The sequence below is a fragment of the Oncorhynchus mykiss genome, chromosome 6 (assembly GCF_013265735.2).
Source record: "Oncorhynchus mykiss isolate Arlee chromosome 6, USDA_OmykA_1.1, whole genome shotgun sequence".
Lineage (NCBI taxonomy): Eukaryota > Metazoa > Chordata > Actinopteri > Salmoniformes > Salmonidae > Oncorhynchus > Oncorhynchus mykiss.
This window is the reverse complement of record NC_048570.1, coordinates 9002813-9025923: the sequence shown is the minus strand read 5'-3', so window position 1 is coordinate 9025923 and position 23111 is coordinate 9002813. Positions and strand designations below refer to the sequence as shown.

Sequence of the window (23111 nt, the reverse complement as noted above, 5' to 3'; positions counted from 1 at the left end):
ATCGCAACAGTATAGACGATGTTGGTAGAGTTAAAGCCATAGTATGAGCAGTGGGCACACTCCTGGATGAAGTACAGATCTAGGATCAGCTTCCTCTTCCCCTAAACTGACCGAAGATCAGCGTCTAAGGGCAACTTCACCCAACTCCAGTGTGGTGTGGTGGAACAGGCGGTTCCTCGTCTAACCTGTGATGAGACTGGACACCAGCAAGGGAAGCACCAGCATCTGCAGCATCCTCATCAGCAGCTCTCCAGGAAATGAGAAATACTTCACCTCGCGGTAGGTCATCTTGTAGGGCCGCAGTGCAAATCCCAGCCCTATACCTGTCAAATAAAATAAACAACCTCATCTATATAATAGTCTGACTGGAACAGATGCATGCAATTATCCATCCACAATAATCCCACAGATGTATATCTCGTTAAAGAGATCTACACTGAGTGGACAAAACATTAGGAACACCTACTACCACACCCTGTTCAAAGGCACTTATATGTTTAGTCTTGCCCATTCACCCTCTGAATGGCACACATACACAATTCATGTCTCAAATGTCTCAAGGCTTAAAAATTATTCTTTAACCTGTCTCCTCCTCTTCATTTACACTGATTAAAGTGGATTTAACATCAATAAGGGATCATAGCTTTCACTTGGATTCACCTGGTCAGTCTATATCATGGAAAGAACATGTTTTGTCCACTCAGTGTATATGGGATTGAAAAAAGGCTTCCGTTTGTACGAAAACTCCTAACACAAGTTGAGGATGTGTCCCAAATGACACCCTATTTCGCCTACATAGTGCACTACTTTTGACCAGAGCCTACGGTTGTAGCGCACAATATAAGGTATAGGGTGTGATTTGGACCACTCTATTAGTGTGATCCTGAATTTCAACATGACTCCAGGTGGCAGGGTTAGGGTTCAGGAAAGGAAAGGAGGAGCAGGCACTTCAATTGACCCTTTCTCTGGGGGCTGTGTGTGGAATTCTATCACAGAGCTTTTCCCGGCTATGATCCTGCTGGGATAGGCTAAGGGGTTAATGGGTAGAGGTTAGAGGTTAGAGGTTAGTGAAGGGTTCCTCCACTCACTTCATCTGACTCGCCATTATTCTTCCCTGGGAGCATGAAGGCATGGTGGGAAGTTACACTGCTATCAGATGCACTGATGTCACAGCAGATTATCAATCGTGACCAAATTCTCCCATTTTGTATGATGTGAGAAGGAGAATATGAAAACATTGATTCTAAGTGGATACCAACCTTCAACACAATGCATTTTACAATTTTGTTAAACTAAATCTAATAATGTGTTTGTTTGTGTGTGTGTGTGTGTGTGTGTGTGTGTGTGTGTGTGTGTGTGTGTGTGTGTGTGTGTGTGTGTGTGTGTGTGTGTGTGTATTTGTGAGTGCATGTGTAAGATAGAGAGAGAGAGAGAAAGAGAGAGAGAGCGAGAGAGAGAGAGAAAGAGAAAGAGATAGGATGAGGAATATGAAGAAATGAATACCAACTCCGTTCTTCCTGGCCCTTTCTCATTTCTCATACTAAAAGGCTAAAAGACACAACACTTGCCGATGATGACCGCAGCGACAGTGAAGATCACAAAGGCGTTTCTGCGGAAGAAACCCTTGACGTCATCCTTAGTGACACTCTCCACCCTCTGCACAGCCTTCAGGGAACGGGACTGGAGGCCATCGCGGATCTGTCTGACTCGGCTTCGGGCCTGCGGGTTCTCCCCGTTGCTCTTGGTCATAGTTGCTGGTACCACTATATTCCCAACACCCGTGAGGACCTATAGATCCTGATTCTGTGTCCGGCTCCCCACACTGGTCTTAGAGCTGAGATGAGACAATCTTGGGGAGGGAAGGAGGGTGGAAAATGTAAGAGAAGAAGAGGGCTATAATATGTATTTGTTTAATTCATGTTTTATTGTCACATACACCAGATAGGTGCAGTGGAATGCATTGTTTTACTGGGTCAGCCACCCCTGGAGCAAATTAGGGTTAAGTGCTTTGCTCAAGGCACATCCACAGATTTTTCATCTTGTCAGCTCAGGTATTCAAACCAGCAACTTTCAGTTACTGCCACCCCAAATCATCACACTTACCATCCACAATCTCTGGACCAAAACCTGGTGCAAAGCCCACCAGTGGAAATGTACCATAATGATCCATTGAAAAATCCCTATTAAGTATCAGACAACTAAAAACCCCCAAACTGTACAGTGTGTAGACCTACACGTTCCAATGATCATCACAAGTTAAACTCTCAAGGGGCCAAGTGGGAATGAACAGAAAGAAAAGGGAACTTTCCCAAAACAACATCAAATGACATGGATTGGATAAGATTTTCACAGAAAGTAAGTCACATAACCTAAAGAAAGTCATCTATCCATTGCCATCGATCTGATCACCAATAATTTACTTTTAGATTTCAGTTTTAGGTGAACATCTGTGATATATACTGTATGTACGTATACAAAATATATAAAATAAAGATGAATATATCTGAACTGAAAATATAAGGAATACAGACAAGTTCTTTATGCAGTAGCTGTTGTAGTGTAGGAGCCAGCCTGGTCTCATAGACTAGACGTAACAGAGTCAATTTAAATCCGAGGTGCTGAAATTAGCATAATATGTTATCTTTGGTATGGTTACATAAGACATACGGTTACATATAACAAACGTCTAGCAATGCAAAGGTTGCATGTTTCGAACCCTAACCTTAGCCCTAGCCTAGCTAACGTTAGCTACCCAGCTAACATTAGTCACAACTATTTGAAATTCGTGGCATTTCATACATTCTGCAAATTCGTAACATATTGTACAAATTGTAATTTGCAAAATGATATAAGAAATGGATGATGGACATTCAAAAATTAAGACATACCATAGTTAACGTAACATCTCATGCAAATTGGAGTTTTCTTGATTTACTTTTACTATGTTACGTCTACCCCTGAGTCCAGGTTGACTACATTGCTCGGGCTACAATGAAACAACATAGAACTGAAGGAAGCAAAACTCCACTGCCTTAGTAATGCCACATGTGGAATCACAGATTGTTTTTGTTCAGTCTGAGCTGCCAGATAGTGAGTAATCAATAGAAAGCAACCAATAGTGAACTGCCAGATAGTGAGTAACCAATAGAAAGCAACCAATAGTGAACTGCCACATAGTGACTAACCAATAGTGAGGTATGAGTAAACAGTAGCACACAGCCAGTGGTTCAGTCCGATAAACACATTTTAAAAAGTGTGAAGAGAGTTGCTACTGTACCTTTAAACTTTGGGATACCTTCCTTTAGGGAGTCATTTCTTGGCCTTTGCAGGGTTATTTGGGGTAAATCTCAGTCAATAAACAGAGAAGAGGAGCTCTTTAAGTCGGATCTGGTACAACCAGTGCTGGAGAGGAGGGAGAGAGGGAATGAGGGAGAGAGGGAATGAGGGAGAGAGGGAATGAAAGGGCCAGTGAGCGAATGGAGGGAGGAGGTGCAGAAAACTCTCTCACACGCTGGAGGCTCACTGAAGAGGGAGGAGATTGTAATCTCCTCCAAGGAACACCTCCCTTTCAGACAGAGGGGCTTGAGGGAATAATGAGGTTTTGCCACAGCAGGGAAAAAGAGGCCTTCTTAATTTTCTTCTTTCACATGCTTTTCAAGCTTCGTCAGTTCAGCTTGATTGGACATGAAAAAGCAGAATCAGACACGAGACAAACAGCTGTGCTATAGCCATCTAAAATATGGACGGAGCTTCCTTTGTCGCTTTCCCCCAAATTCCAGAAGGAACCATCAAACCAATTAACATACAGATATGGCAGTTATGACATAGGCATTCTAATGATTAGAATGCTGCTGTTCCTGCCTCCCGAGCGGCGCTACACATTGTCGCTACACATCTTCCTCCCAAATTCCAAGAAGATGACTCCCTCAGTCATGTGCAGTTGTGTTGATATTTGATATCCAGTTTGACCCTATGCTAGAAAACTCAGAATCAAGTGTAGAGTCCAAGCAAATATTGACCCTGTTGCTGTGGTTTTATGTAACGTTACACTGAAAGACACACAGGCCTAAAATATACAGTCAGATAGTAAAATAATCATTGCGAGGGACTTGAGGGCCAAAGCTCGAACCACTAGGCTACTTGCCGCCCCATATGACTTAAATGAATAAAAAAAATAAAAAACATTGGTAAGAGGGAAAATAATTGGCTGTGACGGTACAATACAATACAATACATATGCTCTTTATAGACTACTGGATACTGTATCTCCAAACGTACACATGCCTACGGAACAAATACACAGTAAGTCAAGGCAGTGACATAACAACATTGGCAGCGTTGAACAGCTAATCTGTTCTATTTAACGTTTCTCCTGAGGTCCCCGGACCCTCGTCGTCTCAGTGGAGAACCAGTACAAAGAAGCCCTCAGTCAAGCTGTCAGGAACAATACAGTACATCTGAGCACAAGATCATTTGTCAGTGGACAAACAGCTCCTGAGTGCCAAATTTCGGTGAGAATCCCCACAGTGCTGCGGTCTCCCCCTGGGGCTTGAGAACGTCTGGATGATTCTCATCACCTATAGTATACTGGACTGGCCAGCGCCTGGCTTATTAAACTACACTGGCTGGACTAGGGACCACACTCAGGGGCCTCTCAGGGAAGAGCACAGCTATGGAAAGCTTTCTGCATTACAGGAAAACGAGGGCAAAGTTTATGAGAGAAAAATAAATACAGGACTACTGATGGATAATAGAATATGAATCAGTTGTATGTCACATGTAAGATTTTCACCACATTTATACGTAAGTAATCAATACGGAGTCGATTCAGTGGTCTGATCCCATATCTGTATAGCAAACTCAGACTGATCTGGGATCAGGTTATTGATTCAGTTGATGAGTGATCAAGTTGTGGGTGAAAGGAAGGAACCATCAAACCAATTAACATACACATATGGCAGTTATGACATAGGCATTCTAATGATTAGAATGCTGCTGTTCCTGCCTCCCGAGTGGCGCAGCGATCTACCACTACAGACCCGGGTTCGAACCCAGGCTGTGACTGAACCCAGGCATGCCATGATCATTACACAGGTGCACCTTGTGCTGGGGACAATAAAAGGCCACTCTAAAATGTGTAATTTTGTCACACAACAAAATGCCACACGTCTGAAGTTTTGAGAGACCGTGCAATTGGCATGCAGACTGCAGGATTGTCCACCAGAGCTGTTGCCAGAGAATTGAATGTTAATTTTTCTACCATAAGCCACTTCCAACATGATTTTAGAGAATTTGGCAACTGGCCTCACAACCGCAGATCCGGTGTATGGCCTCTTGTGGGTGAACGCTTTGCTGATGTCAACGTTGTGAACAGAGTGCCCCATGGTGGCAGTGGGGTTATGGTATGAGCAGGCATAAGCTACGGACAACGAACACAACTGCATTTTATCAATGGCAATTTAAATGCACAGAGATACCGTGATGAGATCCTGAGGTCCATTGTCGTCCCATTCATTCTCCGCCATCCTTATGTTTCAGCATGATAATGCACAGCCCCATGTCGCAAGGATCTGCACACATTCCTTGGAAGCTGAAAATGTCCAAGTTCCCTTGATGTTCAGTATGATGTTTCCTTGATGTTCAGTATGATGTTTCCGTAAGGTTCAGTATGATGTTTCCTTGATGTTCAGTATGATGTTTCCGTAAGGTTCAGTATGATGTTTCCTTAATGTTCAGTATGACGTTTCCTTGATGTTCAGTATGATGTTTCCTTGATGTTCAGTATGGTGTTTCCTTGATGTTCAGTATGGTGTTTCCTTGATGTTCAGTATGATGTTTCCTTAATGTTCAGTATGATGTTTCCTTAATGTTCAGTATGATGTTTTCGTAAGGTTCAGTATGATGTTTCCTTGATGTTCAGTATGATGTTTCCTTAATGTTCAGTATGATGTTTCCTTAATGTTCAGTATGATGTTTCCTTGATGTTCAGTATGATGTTTCCTTAATGTTCAGTATGATGTTTCCTTAATGTTCAGTATGATGTTTCCTTGATGTTCAGTATCGTGTTACTTGATGTATAGTATGATGTTTCCTTAATGTTCAGTATGATGTTTCCTTGATGTTCAGTATGATGTTTCCTTGATGTTCAGTATGATGTTTCCTTGATGTTCAGTATGATGTTTCCTTGATGTTCAGTATCGTGTTACTTGATGTACTGTAGGGTGTTTCCTTTGATGTTCATTTTTCAGCCTTACTGTAAATGTTTCTCATCCCAGTGGCTTTTACAAATGTAAAAGAATAAGCTGTAAACACAAACATTTGTCATTGAGATGCCTAATTACATTATCTTAGCGTCAGTGAGGTTCTGCCTGGAGGAAGGTTTGAGCTCGCTAAGTCTCTTCATGCTGTAATGCTGTGGAGTCTGGTGAATAGATTCTGTCTGAAATGCAGAACAGAACAAATTCTGGTATTTCTGTCCCATTTGGTCATGGGGTGACAGTAGGGGCTTATAATGGCCATTGTCATCGCACGCCATGTGAATTTGAAGGGTGTTATCCCTGTGATTGACTGACAAATCAACATCTTTGCGTGAAAAATGATATTTAGTGAAAACACTTTTACAAAAAATTCACTCATTCTTTTAGGTGAAAACGGTTCAATTACTAAGATGTCAAGGGTGGAAAGTGATTCATTCTAGGCCTGAGTGAGCAAGCAGAGTGAAGTAGACAAAAGAATAGTTAACATTTCCTTAAGGCATGTCTCTCTCAAGATGAAATCAAAGTTCAAGTTTGTTCTTGTTTCACATTAGTATTTCAGTTCTGTAAATCATTTCCACACCTCGTTTAATTTTCTAACACTTCCAGCTTGTTTGAGGGAGGGAACTTGTTTGAGGGAGGGAACTTGTTTGAGGGAGGGAACTTGTTTGAGGGAGGGAACTTGTTTGAGGAAGGGAGCTTGTTTGAGGGAGGGAACTTGTTTGAGGGAGGGAACTTGTTTAAGGGAGGGAGCTTGTTTGAGGGTGTGAAATAGGTGTGCATATTTACTTGGCTACCTGGGAGTTAGCGTTCCCTCCATGGTTGCATGTTCACTACAACTCAAACCCATTTTATGTCACTGACCACCTAATGCCCCAAGAAATAGGCTGTAATGGACACCGTCACAAAACGTCCCGAACTAGCTTGTACCCTGCCCTCGATTTCAGTGTGTAAACGTATACCTCTTTGTGGAGATATCCTCGGCTAAAGCTACCATAGGTGGGCTGGGGAGTGGCCCCTCCCAGGGGGTGCTGAATCGGGGGCAGGTTATGGGATCCGTGCTCTACGGTGCCACTCTAGGGACCAGCAGCACTGTGCCCGCTTTGTCCCACACCATCTTTGTGCCCAAGGTTTCCCATGGATCAAACTTCAAACAAAGGTCTCAACGTAGCCGTAGTCTGTTGTTTAGAAGAGTCCAGGACAAGGCAAGTGGGTTGTTCTCATATCTGAATGGACCCTACTTCATCTGCCCACGGCTGGTTACTTGTCTGTCTGAGAAACACACTCACATCTTCCTGTACATCACCAGAAATATCCAGTGTATTTCGTAATCTGCTCAGGAGGAGTCCATTTTCAGTTTCATTGGCAACAAGGGCTGAAGAGTTCCTCTTTCACAAGCCCATGGTGTAATTATTATGGTGCCAAGGGGAGTTATCAGAAACCCAGTAGCAGCCTTTGTTAGTTCCCTGTTTAAAGTTACCTTTCTTTAGAAAGGAGGAAAACACTGCTGATCTTTTATCCCCCATATTAAACTTGTATTGTTTGATAAAAACAATTGACATGAGAAGCCATCAATATCATAAAATATCAAGGCATGACATTAGGGATAAAAACAAACCCTAAATCAGAGAATAGGTTGCTCTGTGAGAATTCCTACTGCTTTCCTAGCCCAGCCTGTTTAAAGGGACAGTTCACCCAAATTACAAAATGACACAGTGAACAGGTCAACAAAACCAATCACACCTTGTCCATAGATGGCTTACAGGGCAAAGAAACCAAAATGTAGTTTTGTAATTTGAGTGGACTATCCCTTTAACATTCTAAAATATGTGGTTGAAACATAATAGAAAGAGGATGATAGTAGATATACTTTATTGGAGAATAACATAGAATTGTTCTTATCTGATTATATTGTTTTAATTATAGTCAGTGAACTGCAACTCAGTTAGACATGTCATGTAAACTGCATTACTGTAGTATTTGTGAAATGTAATTTGTGAAGAAAGAAATATGCCTATCATAACAGTTTGACATTTCTCTGTAGAAAGTAATACATAGTTAGTAGTTAATAGTATATCGTGGTGAAGATAATGTAATTAAAGTATCCACGTCAGCCTGGTTGTGAACCCAGAGACAAGAGTGTGAACTACTCCCCATTACATATGTTTTTAATGTTGTTCATATAGCTGCCGAAACTCACACGTGTCTTATTCTACTGACAATTAAACACTTATGGCAGGAAGGTCTGTAGCAAGTCACACGGCTGACTTTACCTCGAAGCTACTGGGATTCTCCTTTGTAAGTGAAACCTTTACGTGTAACGACGTTTTGAGTTAATAAGACATTGCGGGTTTTGTGTGACAGATCGGTTTGTAAACAATCTTCCACAGAGATCAGCGTCACAATGTTGACATCAGTGCCACCTGGTGGTTATCCTTAGGAAATTCAGAAAAATGCATTTGCGAACATTTCCCTACTTTTTCCAAGGTCTTTGACCGCTCATGGAAAATGTTTGCATCAACTTCCCTGCATGAATATGTGATTGAATAGGAAGGGCTAGACCCTCAAGATACATTGACTTGGCTGCAGAGAGAGCAGACTCGAGGCCATGGAGGTGGTAGAAATAACATATCTAATACCGAATTGCGAGAGGAGGTTCAATCTTACATGCAAGGGCATAGTACAAAATATGGTAATCAGAATAGCACGGTATAATACTAATCTGAACCCTGGGGGCTAAAAGGCAAATAGCTTAAAGGCAGAGAGCAAATTAGTCTCGAGATTCTATAGCAAATCTGAATGCTGTATACATGTGCCATTATAAATGTTGGTTGATACAAAACTGATACAGCTTTCAGTTGAACAATGAGAACAGTGAAACATTTGCTACTTCGGGTACAGACAGTGTTCAGCAGCTTGATCCAGTTCAGGGTCAGATTGAGTTGAGGCCTCTGTCCTGTGAAGCACAGATACGTATGGAAAACACTTGTATACTTAGATCATTTGGAGTTACGTGTGTTCACTGAAGTATGTTATTCGTGATATGATTGTAAGCGAAGACATGTAAAAAGATGGTTCTCCACCGTCATCAAAGGATGTTTACACCTCACAAATTGATTAGGAGACGAGTGAGAGATGCTTACTGGCAGTGCCAGTCTGGCCAATGAGGTTCTTCTATATGAGGACTAATCCCTTGTAGTCTGACAGGCTCCTTTGCCCTGTGTGTGTGTGTTACTGGGGAAGGGGGTTAAATTCAGGATGTAGACAGATGGCTTCACTAAGCTCCTGAGAGAGAGAGAGCGAGAGAGAGAGAGAGAGCGAGAGAGACAGAGACAGAGACAGAGACAGAGACAGAGACAGAGACAGAGACAGAGACAGAGAGAGAGAGAGAGAGAGAGAGAGAGAGAGAGAGAGAGAGAGAGAGAGAGAGAGAAACAGAGAGAGAGAGAGAGAGAGAGAGAAACAGAGAGAGACAGAGAGCGAGAGAGAGAGAGAGAGAGAGAGAGAGAGAGAGAGAGAGAGAGAGAGAGAGAGCACTTTGCCACACACCATCATTGGCAGTATGGACCACATGAACTACTACCATGGAGTCTGATTGAAACCAAACTGCACAAACAGGACACAAGCAATGGATGACCTACTTGAAGATTGGCCACAATCTCTGGACATTTTTGGATCATTATGGTTGAATTTACTCGGAGGTCCAGAGAGCGTGGATGACTGGATTGTCTGTCTGTGTCTGCTGGAACATCTCAGCTTGGACCTCATTGGACAACTAGACTTTCTCCTGGAGGACAGAATGGTGTGTTTTAACTTTCTAGGGCCTCTGGGCTCTGAGGATGCCTATGTTTGGATGTTTTCACATTGCTGAACTTGAATGTTATGTGTCATGAGAGCAGGCCTGCGCCTGTATACACGGGCGTACACTTGAAAAGGTCCCAGAAGACCTGAAAACAACCAGTCGTGTAAGCGTTCATATAATCTTCCAAGTTCCTTGATTAAATGTATACAAAATGACATTCCACCTGAATGTCACATCAAGTGGGAAGGTGATGAGAAACAGGAAGGAATGCACAGATTGAAATTGAAATCGGATCAAAGAAATGAGGCTGTCTCAGGTGGAATAGAGACTCAAATAGTATCTCAATGTAGGTGACTACATAGAAATGAGTTCCTCAACCACCTGATCATTTTCTTGGATATGTATGTTTGTGACCCTGTAGAGCTCTGGAAGAGCCAGGATTTAAATGAGTGTTTTTCTTAATAAAAACCCATTTGTTTACACAGCACACCTGTGTCTTTACCTTTGAGTCATTTCCTGTGCCCGACCCCCGTAGACAGTGTAAACCCCTTGCACTGTCACAATGAGTGTCTCATGTAGAGATGTAGTCTCAGCTTACATAACTCTCAGTAGGTCTGTATCCCAATGCAAGTGTCTGAGGCTGGGATAAATGGATACATCCTGTAGAAACCCGTTAACATGGTTTTAGGATGCCTACTTTACAGTTAGGCCTTCAGATTTGGTCTATAGCCATTGATCGTTCAAGAATATAACTTTTAAAGGCTGTCTTACCCCATGCCTCAGAACCCAAAATATATTTCTCCATTGTTTGTTAAACATATAATTTTGATCTGAATGGTCAGGCCTTGCATCCATTGCTCCATATCCGAATTTGAGAGTGGTTCCATTTTTCCAGCTCCATGCCCCATTAGTTCGTGTGGGCATAATATTGTATTTATTTAATTTAACCTTTATTTAACTAGGCAAGTCAGTTAAGAACAAATTATTATTTACATTGATGGCATATTATGTAGCCTACATAATTTAAATAGCCTACAGAATATTAGATAGCCTATCTGAGCAGCTTACTGATCGCTGCAGCTGTACATAGCCCATCCAACTACCTACCTCATGTCCATATTGTTTTGATTTACTTTATTGTTCTTTTGAACACCAGTATTTCTACATGCACATCATCATCTGCACATCTATCACTCCGGTGTTAATTTGCTAAATTCTAATTACCTCCCTACTATGGCCTATGTATCAATTTATCCCAGCCTCAGACCCACTGTATATAGATTGTTCTATTGTTATTGACTGTACGTTTGTTTATGTGTACCTCTGTGTTGTTGTTTTTGTCGCACTGCTTTGCTTTATCTTGGCCAGGTCGCAGTTGTAAATGAGAACTGGTTCTCAACTGGCCTACCTGGTTAAATAAAGGTGAAAAAATAATAATAATAATAATTTAAACTAGCCTACAGAATATCAGATAGCCTACATAATTGAATTAGCCTACAGAATATTAGATAGTCTACATAATTGAATTAGCCTACAGAATATTAGATAGCCTACATACTTGAATTAGCCCACAGAATATCAGAGAGCCTACATAATTGAATTAGCCTACAGAATATTAGATAAATCAAATCAAATTTTATTTGTCACATACACATGGTTAGCAGATGTTAATGCGAGTGTAGCGAAATGCTTGTGCTTCTAGTTCCGACAATGCAGTAATAACAAGTAATCTAACTAACAATTCCAAAACTACTGTCTTGTACACAGTGTAAGGGGATAAAGAATATGTACATAAGGATATATGAATGAGTGATGGTACAGAGCAGCATAGGCAAGATACAGTAGATGGTATCGAGTACAGTATGTACAAATGAGATGAGTATGTAAACAAAGTGGCATAGTTTACAGTGGCTAGTGATACATGTTGTAACGGTTTTGACTTGAGGTTATTTTTTTATAGGGGTGCCAGGTAGGTTGTGCCTACCAGAGAAAACATTGGTTTCTCCTTTTGTTGTTTGGGAGGGAATGAGTCCCATCTGGTCCGTCAAGTCTACACCATACAAAGGACTTATGTAAACGTCAGAAGGGAAATCAACTTTTCATAAACCCTTAAAACATTGAAAGAACTTCAAAAACAACTATTCTTTTGCGTGGGTTGTATTAGCAACATCAATGGATTACACACACATAATAATATAACACAATGAGTTCTGGTTCCTCCAGAAATGTCCTGTACCTCGGGCCTAAAAAGAGTCCCGCCCGGTAAGGAGTTCAGTGAACTCAAGTGACTTGTCACGCAATGTTGGTCCGTTCATTCCGTGTAGCGTAAACCCAGTATTAAATCATACAATCAATATAACCATTTTACCACAGAACTTTAAAGCGTATCTGCTCTTACTAATTCCTCAACTACATCTAACTACATAAATCATCACCGTATACATCATATCAAAACAAATGAAATACCGTATACAAAAAAGGTAGTAGTCAGTCGGTCAGTCAGACAATCCAATCCGCCACCAGATCTCCAGCGGAGAAAGGCCACGAAGAATAGAGAGGAGTAGTCCACGGACGCAAAGAGTGGATCCGATCCTGGGTAAACTCTTAGGCTACAAAACACACGTTTAACAGCAGCAAAACAACCGGAATAGAGAAGCTTCGGGAACACATCCTCAGTCACGTCTCCATCACAAACGCCACTTTTGCGCAGCTGATGCTGGCTATTTAATTGGGAATTAAAGGGAAAGCACCCTATTGGAAGGAGAAGCACTGAGACGGCTCAAAATAATTCAGGGCCGTCACACACCCCCTCCCCTGGAAAAAGCCGACCATTGCCCTGGAAGGCACATCTTGGTCGGGGTAACCGAGAAAGGTCTCCTCATCACTTTCCTCTACAAAAATTCTCATGACTTTTTGGAGCTCACGCTCCTCAGCTGAGGGGTCACAGGCCTTAAGGTGTGAGACTTCTGGGTCTGGGAATCCGAGAAAAGTCTCCTCACTTTCCTCTTCAAAGATATCCAAGATCTTGCGGCGCTCAATCGCCTCCAATTCCTCAGCCGAGGGGTAACAGGCCTTAAGGCGTGAGACATGGACAACGCGCATATCTTCACCTGTGTCCTCTTTCACCACTCGGTAGTTCAAAGGGCCCATCTGCTCCACAATCCTATATGGTCCTTGCCATTTAGGAGCGAGCTTGGCAGAGAAGAATTGTTCAGCTTTCGAGTAAGGATGAGAGCGAAGCCACACCCGATCACGAAGCTGAAACTGCATGTCTCGTCTGTTCTTATCATAATTTCTCTTCTGCTTGAGTCGAGCCTGGGTCATGTTCTTTGAGACAAGAGCTCTCAAGTCATGGAGATGGACTACCTGGTCATAGCAAGCAGCGTCTGGCGTAATCTGCTGGGGCTGTAGCACCATATCCAAGGGTCCTCGGAGGGGACGACTTAGGTTCAGCTCTGCAGGTGTGACTCCAGTGGACTCTTGCACAGCAGAATTCAGGGCAAATCGAAACTCGTGAAGGTGCTTGTCCCAGTGTTTGTGCTGGGTCCCTACATAGGAAGCAATCATTGTCTTCAAGGTTCGATTTACTCTCTCAGTGAGATTGGTCTGTGGGTGATAGGCCGTGGTCAACTTCTGTCTCAGGTTCCATCTTTGGCAGGTCTCCTCAAAGAGATCAGAGACAAATTGGGAACCTCGATCAGACAGGATGTAATCAGGCACTCCCCAGCGAGTCAGGATCTCTTTCGTAAGGATGTTAGAGACGGTCCTTGCTGTGGCCTGACGCAGGGAAAAGAGTTCCACCCACTTTGAATAATAATCAACAAACACAAGCATGTACACATTCTGATTGGAGCTTCTAGGAAATGGACCCATCAAATCCACTCCTAGCATTTCCCAAGGTCGGGTAACCACCGTTTGCTGCAACTTGCCAGCAGGCTTTCTACCTTCTGGTTTGTACATTTGACAAACCTGACAGTTTCGGATGTGTGACTTCACATCCATGCTCAGATGTGGCCAGTACAGTAACGCTTGCAACCGCTTGTAGGTTTTGAACCTGCCCAAATGACCAGCTAATGGGTCTTCATGGAAATGTTGAAGCAGTTGTAGGCGTAGAGTTTCAGGTATGTACAATTGGTAGAGGGTTCTGTGTGGTAGTTGTACAACACGGTAGACTTTGTCTTCCAGGATGGTCAGCTTTGTGGTAGGATTGACCATCTTTTCTCCATCTTCCAGGATAGTCTGGTACAAAGCCTGTACTTCTGGGTCATCCTGTTGGGCTTTCCATATGGTCTCATCAGAGATGGGAAAGTCTGCTTTGGGCGAGTCTCGACTGCTTGACAGGACAGTAGCACATGTAAGATGCGGGCCACCGTTGCCACAAGCAGGAGCTCTGGATAAGGCATCTGGAACAGTGTTGTATTTTCCTTTCCTGTATTCTACTGCAAAGGTGAACTCTTGCAACCGTAGAGCCCATCTTATGAGTCTGGTGCTTGGTTTGTTGGTCTTGAACACCCACACAAGGGAGGAATGGTCAGTGACCACAGTGAAGTGTCTTCCCTCCAGGTAGTACCTCCACTTTTCCAAAGCCCAGACAACTGCAAGGCACTCTTGCTCGGTTGTGGAGTAGTTACGTTCTGCTCCATTCAATGTCCGACTGGCGAACGCTAGCACTTCTTCAGTGCCAAGTCCAGTCTGTTGGACTAGGACAGCACCAAGTCCAACATCACTTGCATCAGTGTAAACAACAAAAGGGGAATCAAAGTTGGGATGACCTAAAATGGGAGGTGTGACGAGGTGTCGTTTCAGGGTTTCAAAGGAGGTCTGGCACTCTGCCGTCCATAGGAATTTCACTCCTTTTCGCTTCAACGCGTTGAGGGGTTCTGCCACCTGGGAGAAGTTCGACACAAACCGATGGTACCATCCAGCCATCCCAAGGAACCGTTGAAGGGCCTTGAGTGTGGTTGGCACAGGAAAATCTTGTACCGCCTTGGTCTTTTCAGGATCCACATGAATGCCGTCGAAAGACACAATATGGCCAAGGAACTTCAGGGAAGTTTGGCAGAAGTTGCTCTTCTTCATATTCACGGTCAGACCAGCTTCTCTTAGCTTGTCCAACACTGCTTGAAGATCTTGAAAGTGTTGTTCTCTGTTCTGGGAGTAGATAATTATATCGTCCAGGTAGACGAAACAGATCTTCCCTTTGAGCTCACCTAACGCAATCTCCATCAGTCTTTGGAAAGTGGCAGGTGCATTCTTTAATCCAAAAGGCATCACCTTAAAGGAAAACAAGCCCTCAGCACAGACAAAAGCAGTCTTGTCCTTGCTTTCCTGGTCCATCTCAACTTGCCAATAACCACTATTGAGGTCAAGGGTAGTGAACACAACAGCGCCAGACAATGACTCCAGGATCTCGTGGATGGTAGGAAAAGGATAGGCATCAGTCTGGGAAACATTGTTGGTCTTCCTATAGTCCACACAAAATCTAAGACCACCAGTCTTTTTTGGGATGAGGACAACCGGAGCAGCCCAAGGAGAGGAGGAACGTTCTATTATATCTTGTGTTAACATATCATTAATGAGTCCCTTTTGGATGATTAGCTTCGCTGGGGACAAACGATATGGCTTTTGCTTGATCGGCATTTCCTGTGTAAGGAATATTTTGTGCTTCAGGAGCCCGGTGCGTCCTAGCCTTGAAGTACATACATCAGCATTATTCTGCAGCTGTTCCAACAGCCTTAACTCCTCTGGATGTTCCAGCTGAGCTCTTCTTACAGCCTGTAAAAGGAGATCGTCAGCAGGATTATCAAGGGTTAGTGGTAACGGAGCAACGGCAGAGAAGACTGCCACATTTGAACCCCAATCATGTAACTTCGTAGCTTCTGATTGGAAGAAATGCTTCTTGCTCGGATTGTATGGAAACCAGTAGCAATTGTGTGCGATATCAATCTGGACACCACTGAAGTACATGAAATCAATTCCCAACACGACAGGAAAAGCAAGGTTCTTGGTTTGTAGGATAACTGAAGGAATCATATAGGAGCGGTTACACAGGCGGAACTCTACCTCACTCCATCCAAGTGGTCGTTTAGCCTCACCATCAGCCAGATAGAGTGGACCTTCTGTCCACGGCTTCAAGTTGTATTGCGGACCTTTAACCTCCTTCCACAGTTTCTCATTGAGCAGTGTGTAGGATGACCCGGTGTCCAGGATGGCTCTTCCTGTCCATGGGCCTATGGACAGGGGTAACACCAGTTGGTGCGGTATGAACTGAAAGGAAGGGGATGTCGATGGGGGGGCGTAGGCAGTGACTCTTGGGATTTCAGCTCTGGTTAAAGCACCCAGAGAAGGATGGTCATTCCTGCGAAGAGAGTTAGGTGTGTTGGCCTGTTGTGATTTGTGGTTTCTGGAAGGGTTTTCTTGATACGGTCTTGGACATGTAGCTGAAGAATGTCCCTTTTGGCTACATCTCCAACAGAACATGAGAGGGGTCATGGCTTGAGACTCTGGCTGTTGTTGATGGTCTGTCTTGGGTAACGGTTTGGGTGTCTGTTTCTTTCTTTGGTCATATTGCTGTTGGCATTCTCTGTCCTTCTCAAACTGCTGTCCCAAGCGAACCAGTCCATCGACAGTGGTGACTCGTTCTCGGAGTTGACTGGCTAGTAGTGGGTTGATGTTCTTCAAAATCAATTTAATGACCTCTTCCTCCTCAATGCCAGGTTTCCACCTTCTGCACAGGGAGTGGTAACCGTATGCAAAGTCACGGATACTCTCTTTCTCTCTTTGTACTCGATTCCTGACTCTGTCTGCCAACTCATCTGTGTAGTCCTCAGACAGAAATGCAGAGGAAAACTTGGCCTCAAAGTCAGCCCAGGAGGTAGTGGTGAGACGTGCCACATCCCACCAGTCTCGAGCTGTCCCATGCAACACATTCCTCAATGTGGCAAGGAGTTCTTCATCAGCCAGGGGATTGAGGGCAAGAAAGTCACGACATCTTTCTAGGTACATTAGCGGATCAGGACTGTCATCTTTTTTCCCAAAGGTGGGAAATTGCAATTTAATGGGCATCGCCCCTACATGACGTCTACTCAAATCACCATGAACAAACGAGCTAGGAGGGATTGAGGAAGTAGAGGGGAAGGGAGTTATCGGACAATGAAAATGAACACCAGGATGCATGGTGGATTGCATCCTGCAAGGGGTGGCTGTAGCATGGCCTTGTCTTGGCTCTTCAGAGGTGCCAGCTTGGCCCTCAGTGGCCTGAACAGAAGTGGACACTAGAGAAACTCTGTGTAAGGAGTTGTGCTTAATGGAGGCCATGTCCACAGACACGTCATCCAACATTTTAACACAATTAGAGAGCTCTGTTTGCAAGTGGTCTACAGTGTTAACCATGGGAGAAAAAACAGAATTAACGTCCTTGAGGACCTCAGTGTGATGATGTTGCAGGCGCCATTGGAGAGTGGCAGTGAGTTGGTTTCGTTGGTAGTCAAACTGCCTGTCCATGGCACCAGTAATTTCCCGTCTTCCACTCTCACTGAGCTCTGTCAGTGTGTGGGTTAGAGTGCTCAGTGAGTTTCTGAATTCCATGGCACTCTGTTGTTGCTCTTCCCTCAGACATTTAAATTTATCGTGGATAAGAGTTTGGAGATGTTGTTGAGTCCGACGAATATCAAGGATGTCACCTTGAAGTTGTAAGACTCCCACCTCTGGAGATAAACCAGACAATGGAAGAAGGTTGGGTGTCAGAGGGAGGGCTAGCTCAGTACTTCCACACAGATCCATGTCAATAAGTGAGTAACTGGTTAGACCTCCTGTGGCCTGTGGTTCAGACCGAGCATTCAGATTCCCAGGGCTCTGGCCCAAATCAACTCCATTATCTCCATTCACATTATGATTTGTATTGTCAGCTTGATGGTCAGAATGGCCCTGTATATTCCCATTGACAGGTATGACATGGATGAGCACATTATCTTGGGGTGAATCCATTGTTTTAATTCCACACAAAAGATTTGCTTTGGTTAGTTCTCAATGTTGAGCTGTCCCATCTGGGGTGCCATTTTTTATGTAACGGTTTTGACTTGAGGTTATTTTTTTATAGGGGTGCCAGGTAGGTTGTGCCTACCAGAGAAAACATTGGTTTCTCCTTTTGTTGTTTGGGAGGGAATGAGTCCCATCTGGTCCGTCAAGTCTACACCATACAAAGGACTTATGTAAACGTCAGAAGGGAAATCAACTTTTCATAAACCCTTAAAACATTGAAAGAACTTCAAAAACAACTATTCTTTTGCGTGGGTTGTATTAGCAACATCAATGGATTACACACACATAATAATATAACACAATGAGTTCTGGTTCCTCCAGAAATGTCCTGTACCTCGGGCCTAAAAAGAGTCCCGCCCGGTAAGGAGTTCAGTGAACTCAAGTGACTTGTCACGCAATGTTGGTCCGTTCATTCCGTGTAGCGTAAACCCAGTATTAAATCATACAATCAATATAACCATTTTACCACAGAACTTTAAAGCGTATCTGCTCTTACTAATTCCTCAACTACATCTAACTACATAAATCATCACCGTATACATCATATCAAAACAAATGAAATACCGTATACAAAAAAGGTAGTAGTCAGTCGGTCAGTCAGACAATCCAATCCGCCACCAGATCTCCAGCGGAGAAAGGCCACGAAGAATAGAGAGGAGTAGTCCACGGACGCAAAGAGTGGATCCGATCCTGGGTAAACTCTCAGGCTACAAAACACACGTTTAACAGCAGCAAAACAACCGGAATAGAGAAGCTTCGGGAACACATCCTCAGTCACGTCTCCATCACAAACGCCACTTTTGCGCAGCTGATGCTGGCTATTTAATTGGGAATTAAAGGGAAAGCACCCTATTGGAAGGAGAAGCACTGAGACGGCTCAAAATAATTCAGGGCCGTCACAATGTATTACATAAGGATACAGTCGATGATATAGAGTACAGTATATACGTATGCATATGAGATGAATAATGTAGGGTAAGTAACATTATATAAGGTAGCATTGTTTAAAGTGGATAGTGATATATTTACTGCCAGGATGCTCTCGATTGTGCATCTGTAGAAGTTTGTGAGTGCTTTTGGTGACAAGCCGAATTTCTTCAGCCTCCTGAGGTTGAAGAGGCGCTGCTGCGCCTTCTTCACGATGCTGTCTGTGTGAGTGGACCAATTCAGTTTGTCTGTGATGTGTATGCCGAGGAACTTAAAACTTGCTACCCTCTCCACTACTGTTCCATCGATGTGGATAGGGGGGTGTTCCCTCTGCTGTTTCCTGAAGTCCACAATCATCTCCTTAGTTTTGTTGACGTTGAGTGTGAGGTTATTTTCCTGACACCACACTCCGAGGGCCCTCACCTCCTCCCTGTAGGCCGTCTCGTCGTTGTTGGTAATCAAGCCTACCACTGTTGTGTCGTCCGCAAACTTGATGATTGAGTTGGAGGCGTGCGTGGCCACGCAGTCGTGGGTGAACAGGGAGTACAGGAGAGGGCTCAGAACGCACCCTTGTGGGGCCCCAGTGTTGAGGATCAGCGGGGAGGAGATGTTGTTGCCTACCCTCACCACCTGGGGGCGGCCCGTCAGGAAGTCCAGTACCCAGTTGCACAGGGCGGGGTCGAGACCCAGGGTCTCGAGCTTGATGACGAGCTTGGAGGGTACTATGGTGTTGAATGCCGAGCTGAAGTCGATGAACAGCATTCTCACATAGGTATTCCTCTTGTCCAGATGGGTTAGGGCAGTGTGCAGTGTGGTTGAGATTGCATCGTCTGTGGACCTATTTGGGCGGTAAGCAAATTGGAGTGGGTCTAGGGTGTCAGGTAGGGTGGAGGTGATATGGTCCTTGACTAGTCTCTCAAAGCACTTCATGATGACGGATGTGAGTGCTACGGGGCGGTAGTCGTTTAGCTCAGTTACCTTAGCTTTCTTGGGAACAGGAACAATGGTGGCCCTCTTGAAGCATGTGGGAACAGCAGACTGGTATAGGGATTGATTGAATATGTCCGTAAACACACCGGCCAGCTGGTCTGCGCATGCTCTGAGGGCGCGGCTGGGGATGCCGTCTGGGCCTGCAGCCTTGCGAGGGTTAACACGTTTAAATGTCTTACTCACCTCGGCTGCAGTGAAGGAGAGACCCCATGTTTTCGTTGCAGGCCGTGTCAGTGGCACTGTATTGTCCTCAAAGCGGGCAAAAAAGTTATTTAGTCTGCCTGGGAGCAAGACATCCTGGTCCGTGACTGGGCTGGATTTCTTCCTGTAGTCCGTGATTGACTGTAGACCCTGCCACATGCCTCTTGTGTCTGAGCCGTTGAATTGAGATTCTACTTGTCTCTGTACTGGCGCTTAGCTTGTTTGATAGCCTTGCGGAGGGAATAGCTGCACTGTTTGTATTCGGTCATGTTACCAGACACCTTGCCCTGATTAAAAGCAGTGGTTCGCGCTTTCAGTTAGATAGCCTACATAACTGAATTAGCCCACAGAATATTAGATGGCCCACATAATTGAAATAGCCTACAGAATATCAGATAGTCTACATAATTGAAATAGCCTACAGAATATCAGATAGTCTACATAATTGAATTAGCCTACAGAATATCAGATAGTCTACATAATTGAATTAGCCTACAGAACATCAGAGAGCCTACATAATTGAATTAGCCTACAGAATATTAGATAGCCTACATAATTGAATTAGACTACAGAATATTAGATAGCCTACATAATTGAATTAGCCTACAGAATATCAGAGAGCCTACATAATTGAATTAGCCTACAGAATATTAGATAGCCTACATAACTGAATTAGCCCACAGAATATTAGATGGCCCACATAATTGAATTAGCCTACAGAATATTAGATAGCCTACATAATTGAATTAGCTACAGAATATTAGATAGCCTACATAATTGAATTAGCCCACAGAATATCAGATAGCCTACGTAATTTAATTAGCCTACAGAATATTAGATAGCCTACATAGTTGAATTAGCCTACAGAATATTAGATAGTCTACATAGTTTAATTAGCCTACAACATTAGATAGCCTACATAGTTTAATTAGCCTACAGAATATTAGATAGCCTACATAGTTTATTTAGCCTACAGAATATTAGATAGTCTACATAGTTTAATTAGCCTACAACATTAGATAGCCTACATAGTTTAATTAGCCTACAGAATATTAGATAGCCTACATAGTTTAATTAGACTACAATATTAGATAGCCTACATAGTTGAATTAGCCTACAGAATATTAGATAGCCTACATAGTTGAATTAGCCTACAATATTAGATAGTCTAATAGTTTAATTAGCCTACAATATTAGATAGCCTACATAGTTTAATTAGCCTACAGAATATTAGATAGCCTACATAGTTTAATTAGACTACAATATTAGATAGCCTACATAGTTGAATTAGCCTACAGAATATTAGATAGCCTACATAGTTTAATTAGACTACAGAATATTAGATAGCCTACATAGTTTAATTAGCCTACAGAATATTAGATAGCCTAGTTGAATTAGCCTACAGAATATTAGATAGCCTACATAGTTGAATTAGCCTACAACATTAGATAGCCTACATAGTTTAATTAGCCTACAGAATATTAGATAGCCTACATAGTTTAATTAGACTACAATATTAGATAGCCTACATAGTTTAATTAGCCTACAGAATATTAGATAGCCTACATAGTTTAATTAGACTACAATATTAGCCTCAATTGTTTATCCCCTAAAAAGTGGCGGACTCACTGCTTTGTTGCGGTTTCAGATTGTCCATTGAAATTCATGAAGACAGTCCTCTCTATAAAAGCACTAAAGGTGTCATTTTTTTTTTACCCCAAATTGGAAATGATGGCAAAATTACACTTCCTGTCGAACATTAACACATTTACTTTTTATAACCTTTTGTGAGACAATGAGCATATATTTGGCCAAATTCGATGTTTAAAAATGTATGTTTTTGTATGTTTTTAACAGTTATTTCGCTCAATCCAGAGCAACTTGTCATAGGCATGTTGCTGTTATTCATTTAAAGTGTTGTGTTTCTGTGATACTCAGAGGCTGAGAAATTGGCGATTGAGCTTATTTTATGTACCAGTACGATCTAAAATAACCACTGATATGCCTTACAGGCGATTTGGCCACCAGTGTCATCAGACTTGAGCTTTCAACTTAGTTCCAAATGTATCTGAAAGATGAGACTATCAATTTGGTGTAGAGACATTGACTGGAATTTAAAATATATAGTGGCTGCCACACCCCCAGGGGCCAAATCTGGGTTGGCTCCATATCTCTATATTTTCAGGGTACATACATCTACCGCTGTCCCAGATGTTGTGATTTTATCACAAACTTTGAGTCCACATTTTCAGTTTAGTAGCACACCACTAGTGTACAAAACAGATTATTTTTCATTCCTCCATATTAACACAGAAATCATCTTAAATTGTTTTGTTTTTATGTCGGTAACTAGCAGCTCGACAAAGTCCTACAATTTCAGAAAGATAAAAAATAAAATAAAAAGTTTAAAACAGTTTTGACACCTCGTTTTTTTGACCCCTTGGAGTTTAAGGGGAAATCTCCGGTTGGTTTTATTAATAGTAATAATACATTATTGGACTTTGATATTATTAATATACTGTATATACATCAATTATTGGGGAATAGGCTAAAACATATACATGTCTCATGTGTTTAGTTCAACTGAGTAGACCATCAGATCCCAAAACATAAGCTTGTTTTACTACATTGTATACAGCCTCAAAATATGGTTAAAACTCTAAAATGTTGATCTCAGGGTCAGTAAGCCTACATGCATCCTTGGCTCTGTCCATTCATTTGAGAGATGGTACAGTACATTTCTCCAGCCCATTTCTCAAGCTGTTTTTCCAAAACAATGGCGGAGTGTCCACTGTGTTTTTGTTTGAAATGCAGATGAGGCATACCCATTCAAAAAATGAATGTCCCATTCAAAAAACATAATATGATGCTAGCACACACGTGTCAAAGACATTTCA

The 23111-nt window shown here is 42.8% G+C and overlaps 1 protein-coding gene across 1 annotated transcript in view; it reads right to left on the bottom strand.

Moving 5' to 3' along the window:
* Positions 1-3481, bottom strand: part of slc1a3a (solute carrier family 1 member 3a) — a 34324-nt gene extending 30843 nt beyond the window's left edge. The window contains exons 1-3 of the mRNA XM_036979359.1: positions 3278-3481; positions 1569-1849; positions 186-323 (exon numbers count right to left, since the gene is read on the bottom strand). Coding sequence (XP_036835254.1) covers positions 186-323; positions 1569-1749 — 319 coding nt within the window. The 5' untranslated portion in view covers positions 1750-1849; positions 3278-3481. The remainder of the gene's footprint in view (positions 1-185; positions 324-1568; positions 1850-3277) is intronic.
* Positions 3482-23111: the final 19630 nt, after the last annotated feature.